At 31.9% G+C, this 7,500-nt stretch overlaps 1 protein-coding gene across 1 annotated transcript in view; it reads right to left on the bottom strand.

Moving 5' to 3' along the window:
* Positions 1-7,500, bottom strand: part of Foxp2 (forkhead box P2) — a 648,199-nt gene that overhangs the window by 283,543 nt on the left and 357,156 nt on the right. The window contains exon 4 of the mRNA XM_029561780.1: positions 1,502-1,679. Within this exon, the coding sequence (XP_029417640.1) occupies positions 1,502-1,669 (168 nt within the window). The 5' untranslated portion in view covers positions 1,670-1,679. The remainder of the gene's footprint in view (positions 1-1,501; positions 1,680-7,500) is intronic.

Raw genomic sequence — 7,500 nt, 5'->3', positions numbered from 1 at the left:
TTACTTGTTTTTTTTTTTTTATGAATCCAGTCTACTGGATACTAGGAAAAATACAGACTCTGTCTAAAAGTGATCAGGATACTTATTGAGGGTGGGGCGATGAGTATTTTAGCATTATACTCATGTGATATTTTCTTTAAATACATTTAGGGGAAAATGGAATATTGTGAAAACAGCATCTTTAATCTATAAAGTAGGGTGATTTTGAGACTTTAGATGGCATTTAATTTCCATGAGAAAACTAAATATTTCAAAACAAACTAAAAATTATCTGATAGTGTATGTGAAAAATTGCACAATTCTAAAATAGTATGTACCCTATTCAAAGTGCTGTGCCTCCCTTTTTGAAAAGATTATTCATGAATATGTCTAAAGGTTAAGACATTATTTGATCCATATAACTTGTAAAATATTTTTGTTGAAAATAATTTTCTTAAATTCTACTTTAGTGAAGACATTTTACATTTTTGGATGCATTTATTTTTTTATAATTAACTTAAAAGCGGAATGGTACTACATTTAATTTGAAACACTTTAGTAATGACTTTCTCTTGATGACTTAATTTCAATGATATTTTCCGCATTTAGTCTGAATGCAATTCAGAAGTTGAAGAAATATTCTTTATTTTTAAAACAAGTAAAATATTTCAAGCAGGTATTCATGCCTAGTCAGAGCTTCCATTCTGTCACTGTTTCTATGGACTTGAGTCAGTGACGACTGGGACAACTAATTTTTTTGTTGGGGAGAAATATCATTGATCAATAAAATTAGAAATGAGATGTGTTTCTTATATAAAGAAAATATTGAGCTACTTAAAAGTATACTTTTTCATTGTTTATTATTCTAAATTTAAGGAATACAATAGCATTTTAGGAGACAGTAAGAAACACAAAAGAGCTGTTTAAAATTATTAAAAGATGTATATTCAAAATCCCCCTGAATGAATTTCCAAGAAAAGCAACATAGATGAACAAACTTTTAAAAGGAATCTCAACCTCCTCACAAATTTCACTAATTAATAGCTAATATCTGCAACTATTAACGACAGGCATCTGTGTTGTGATAAAGTCCTTGTGGTCCTTTTCACCTTAGCTCAGACTTGGAAGAAATTCATTGTATAAGCAAGTATCAAGTAATGTGGCCCTCTGGTGGAAAACTAAGTACCACATTCTGCAGCACAATGCCAGAGAGTAAACTAGAAGCTGTAAAACATATGTTACAAAGCTTTACAGAACCTTGCAAAAAAAAAAAAAAAAAAAAAATTCACCCTGTGAACTTAATTAATACCCTGGCACCAGAAGGGCACTCTGGTGCTGTTATGACGTAACAAGAGTGAAAAGTCTATCTTCACTCATCCTTCAATCATGTCCCAAATAACAATAAATTTTCAGCATCCGTTAGGTTCTAAACAACATGCTCAATTTGCTATGAATACAATTTTCAGGTTTAAGCGAACAGGCGGATTTGTTTTAAGGAAGCACCAAGGAAAACAAAACTTACCTGCTGCTGTTGCAGATGCAGCAGTTCCACTGTGCTTACTTCAGAGCTTGTGTCACCACTTGATCTTCCATCTCTGCTGCCAGCATCTAATTGGCTGCTTAGAGTGCTCATTCCATTTTGATTCATTGAACTGTTGCTTATTGTCTCTGTCGCAGATTCCTGCATCATGACTTAATACCTAAAAGTGATTAAGAAGTATCAATTAACATACGTTACACCTTCGCACTCCCATTATCAAGGTGTCCCTCTCTGCCAATTACAGAAACAGCATCTTTAGGGGAGGGGGGCTTGAATAGTCATTTAGCCAGAAAAGCAATACAAATTCAGCTTTCATCCAGATACTAATCACTGAAATTATGGTTTCTATAAGCAATTTTTGTATGATTACATTTAACAGCGAAAGTAACATACCACGCACAGAGCATGGTCAATGGCATTTATGAACGGCCACATTTTAAAGTCTACCTATAAAACCAGTTTAAATGAAGGCGCGATTGCTGACTCTGTTCTGTTTCCTATTACCTACCTTTGACAACCATGGATGACTATACAGCCTTATTTTAAATATTCACTATCTTGATTCTGTCAGAATTTTACAGCACATCTTATGCAAGGCTGTTGTTTAATGATGCACAGCTAATCATACAAAATTAAAATTTTGTAAGGGTGTTACAAATCATATGGTATCACCCAATGATAAATAGTATAATGGGATTTTTTTTTTTTTGGTGACTAAATAAAATTTTGCCTTGGAGGCAGTTTAAGAAAAAGCTTCTGCTGCAAACACGTCAGATATTGCCTATTTTTTAATCAAACAGCTCATATTCATTTATTTTTCTGACATTTAAAACATTTAATACTGTCCTTCCTGGGAAGTAATTAAGCTTATGCATGAGCAGCAATCAAACTGTTCACTTGAAGATGACTTAAAACTCAATTTTAACATAGGCAAATAAATGAAAGATATAAAATTAATTTTCCAGGCATGTATTAGATATGAAAGCTGGAAATAAAATCTATCAAGAATATCACTAATGATTGTGCTAAAAACAGCATAAATTATGCATATTACCTTCTCTACAGTAATAAATGTTTTATCATTTTCACTGCATAAATATACTGTACTTTCAGGATAGCAATGAGATGTCCTGCCAAGATCAGTGGAAATCCTTGCAGTAAATAAAGAACCAATGTGCTCTTACAAACCAGAATTTCACAGTACATCTCGAATGTGTGATTTGGAAGGATCTGTTTTGGTTCTCCGATACATATGAATCCTATGCCACTGCCTAATAGATACACTTCTCTCTTTTATGTTACAGACAAAATTTTAGAAAATACCAGATTATGCTGTGACAGTGGACTTAGTCTAAAGTATAGAAGACATTAAACTTGCTGTTCAATTTTTTGTGTATATTTTACTATTTATAAATAATAATTTTATTTTATTTAAGACTGAAGTCCATTTAAAATTGTGTAATGGACTTATAATACAGTAATTGAAAGCTCAGTATTTCTTCCTGTCACAGAAAAATCTTTTCCCTTAGATGTCTTACAAAATGTGATCATGAGCCCATGTACACATAGTCACACACAGAAGCTCAAATGCATATCAATAACTACTTTGGAATGCAATTATAGTTATTAAGATCAGTGGCCATAACTTAATAATTTTAACATATATTTTCATTAAAGCTTAAATTATTACATTTTTCCACAATTTTGAAAGTCAATGAAAAGAAGTACTGATTTACGACAGCACATCAGTAGCTGGATCAGTAAATCAGGTTAGTATAACAAAAACTACATACAAACTTAGCACTGTTTTGCTCAAAGAATAAATGCACCAATACCAAAAAAAAGGATCATAAAAGAAGTAACTATATAGTAAACAACTTTGAAACAAATGAGCTCATGAATAAATGAATGTTATTAAACATCTTATTTAGCATTAACAAAGAAAAAATTATACAAATGAAAAGTGATACACAATGATGGATTTTTATAAGAAAAAACAAAGCTAATACTCTTTTCTGAGATTAGGCGGCTAATAAGTATTCAAATTAGGCATAAATTTTACATGTACAATGTTTAAAATATTCAGAGAAAGGGTCTGATTGCCTTTACTAGTTATATGAAAATTATAATTTCGGCCTTCTCAAGTATAGAAATGGATAGATGTGACTTCTACATGTCACATTTAAATTTCACCTTCGATGGTATACCTGGAGCATACATTTATAAATATGTGTTTTTATTTCATCACTCAAATTTATTAGAAATACTTATTATCTCTGGGTGGAATTTCTAACACAAAGATTAAGAATGGATAATTGTATTTTCAAATGTAGCAGGCAGGTGTAGCCTTTGATACTAACCTTTGTGTTTTTATGTCAGGATCAATTGGATGAATTAAAGATTTCTACATGTATCACTGTTACAATCAAGGTCATCAAATAATTAAGAATAATCCACAAGCAGAGAGTCATGTGTCTAAATCTTTATTACAATTATGAAGAAAGACCTATATAACTCCCAGTTCCTATTAACTAAAGAAATTTAATATCCCTTGTGGAATTTTTGACTGTATAAAGCCCTAGAGTGCAAATTGTCATTTACATTTTAAGTTCAGTCACCTAAGAGTTGGTAAAATTAAGCTTAAGAACACTGTAACAGTAATAGCAGCTTTTCTTTCCCAAACAGGTGAATCTGACCCAATATCAGGCCATGAGATCATTATACTATACATTGCACCTGAAGAAAGGCTAAGGTGTTTTCACCTTGAAGGAGATGCTTCTCTGAGGGTGATATACATGATTTCTAGTGTTTGCTAAGATTTTTCTAGCAATACCTGCATCCTTACTTCCCACTAGAGCAAAAATTTCAAGTGTAACATGAAGTGCTATTTACTTTTAAAGTATATTTTAGATAATTATTAATTCAGCCTATTCTTTCAGACTGGGTGTACTTGTGATCTCCCAAACCTATCAAACTAAATTATTCATTCTTTTCAATCCTACCACAAACATTTTATAAACATGAGCAAAAATAAATTCCAGGTCATTAAAGGGGAAGTTGGGTTTGGGAGTGACTCTTCCAGTGTTTGTCTGAAGTGTATGTTAAAGCCTCCAGTCTTTCACCATGCATAGATTTTTTTCAGTCACATCAGATATTATCTCTGCAGACCTTGCATTCATGTGATGGGCTGCTACTTTTCTTCCTGTTTCAAGTTTTCTTCTCTTGCCTTCTTTCCTTTTATTCTGCTTTTTTTTTTTAGCAAGTCACTGTACAGATACTTATTCTCTACACCACTTCCCTTTTGAAACATTAAACTGACACTGGAACTGACTGCACAAGATTGCATTTTCTCTTCCTAAACAACTTGAATTGAAAGGTTACTTAGTGTAACAATATTTACTTGCAGAATTGTGTTGTTACCAAGGGTATAATGGATGGTGGCTATGCAGGTTTACGCAAGAATGAGTGAAGCATGAGGCATTAGCCATGTGTTTGACATGTTTCAAATTGCTATAATCCAGCATTAAACACACCCAGCAATTCATGCCATTTCTTGCAGCCATAATCTTGAATAAAGCGTGCACAACCACTTATTACATAAATTAGTATATGACTCCCTGTTATAGTCACAACAGTGCTTTTGTGTTTATTTTGCATCAAGATGTAGTCTTTTATTTGTACAAATAGCAGGACAGAGCTCAATTAGACCTCCTTACTTTATGATAGGGTAGTACTGAAGGCTAGACTTGTTGGTTTTATTTTTTCCTCTTGGAGTTATAGGTGCTTTGGTATAAAACTATACTATGTGGGATAGTTATATGCCAGTGATGACAGAAACCTGCATGTATCCTATTCCACATTTTCTACACTGCTCCTAAGTGTGAAACTTGACCTGGGCTAGTAGAGTTAATTGTGTTATCCCAGCCACCACCAGGGACACTACTGGTCCTTCCTGCTTACTCAACTTCTTTTCTCTCTAATCTTCTATTTCACATTCTTCTCTTTCCCTCTCTCTCATACTCCCTATAAGTCTTGTTTCCTTCCTTTCTTCCACTATGCAGCCCATGTGCATGTACTGATGTCTCTGTGTGCATTTATGTATTTATGATGGACAGATCAGTTGATCAGTCAATTGAACTAGCATCTCAAAGATGGCAAAAAGGTCAAAGTAGACTCCAGGTCCCACCACCACTCCTATCTATATGCATAACCACTCTGTCTCGCACTTTTGGCACCCTAAGAGTAAATTTCTATTTTCTTTGGTATTTTACCATTCAATAAAATAAAATGCATGAAAAAGTTAATGGCTTTCTGAAAAAATTTAGAATAATAGTACACATAAATGTGTACATACACACATAAAATGTGTATACAGGTTTTTCATTTCCTTAGTTACTGATAGTGATCTGTAAGGGAATCTTTACATCCAGGGTCTGATTTATTACAATGAATAAGTAATTTCTCAAAATGTATGCATTAAATCAAAAGAATTTTGAATCTGTTATACAGTACCACATTAAAACATTATCACAAATATTTAGCTATGCCTTATCCAATTATTTCAAAATTCTCAATACCAATAATCATTAAATATTTCTACATGGATTCAGAAAAGAAAGGCTCAGCAATAGCTACACAGGGAACAAAAACGTGCATTCATTAACTTCTTAAATTCAGCTGAGTTCAGATTTGAAAACTTGACTGTGATGCGAAACTTATGAAAGAAACTAGCATTAAATACTGATAACTTTTGTGCTCTAGTGGAATTAATTCATCATAGACACCATGCTTAGTGCATTTGAAATCTAGCACTGCTTTGCTAAAAGTCTTTAATACTAAGATTGCCTAATAAATCAAAGTGCCAAATATGAAGGACGTACTTGAAAGTGTAAGGATAAGAATTGGAAAAAGCACACAATTGTTTCTTTTTCTTTCTTTTTTTTTTTATAACTGAAATGGGATATTCTTAAAAACATAATTTAAAAGATGTCATAGCAAATGACATATTATTTATAACAAGAGGTATAATTTAAAGTAAATTATGAAGTATTTGTCACCTTTTTACTGATATGAACAAGATACCTAAAACAGTGCACACAAATTGAAGTTGGTCTCTTACAAAACCTTAAATTTTCACTCAGAAAGGTTAAAACATGAAAAACCTGCAAAGCTGTAGGACACTTTAACATGAATTTTTTCAGTGATGATGACAAACTTCTAAAAATAGAATCTTGCTAGAGCTTCAAATGACAAACATCTGGAGTAGAACAATGAAAATCTTACTTCCAATTAAATGAGCAATTAATTAACCTAACAACCTGATACTTCATGCTATGCTTTGCTACAGTACAACAATGAAGTTCATTTAAAATGTTAAAAAAAGACTGCTTGAAATTTTCATTATGGAAATATTATAAAATAACAAAATTAGCTACTGAGTCTCATGGCATTTCATTTAAAGAAAGGGAAATGGTAAATTTGAAAGAATGGGGTCTAGGGAGATGTGTTTTATTGCAACATTATGATCTATACTTAGAGTTCAATGACTCTTGTTCACAGTAAAACTAGGAGAAATTTGATAATCCTGATATCCTGATTAATTAATTTCTTAAAAATATTTCAAATGATATTTTATATTATTCTTTACATTATCCCATAGATTCCATATTATTGTTTTAACACCACATAGTGATATATAATCTCTGTAATAACATGTGTTTGGCAAACACATGAAAATGTATATCAAGTTTTACTGTTTTAGCAATATGCTAAATGGTTAGTTCTTTTCAATATGTAAATTGCAGTGTGAGTTTAATTCATTAAATTGTTTTTAAAAAGCTTTAAATGATTCTTTATAGTATTTGTATTTGCTTTCTCAAAACAAGGAAAGAAGAAAGCTTAGGGAAAGTTGACTTCATCCTGTTACTGACAACTATTACAGAAATTCAGCTCATATTAATGTTTAATTCCAAAATGTAATA

The sequence above is a fragment of the Nannospalax galili genome, unplaced genomic scaffold (genome assembly GCF_000622305.1).
Source record: "Nannospalax galili isolate Female #2095 unplaced genomic scaffold, S.galili_v1.0 scaffold794, whole genome shotgun sequence".
Taxonomy (NCBI): Eukaryota; Metazoa; Chordata; class Mammalia; order Rodentia; family Spalacidae; genus Nannospalax; species Nannospalax galili.
The sequence above is the reverse complement of the archived record's forward strand: the minus strand, read 5'-3'. Positions and strand labels throughout refer to the sequence as shown.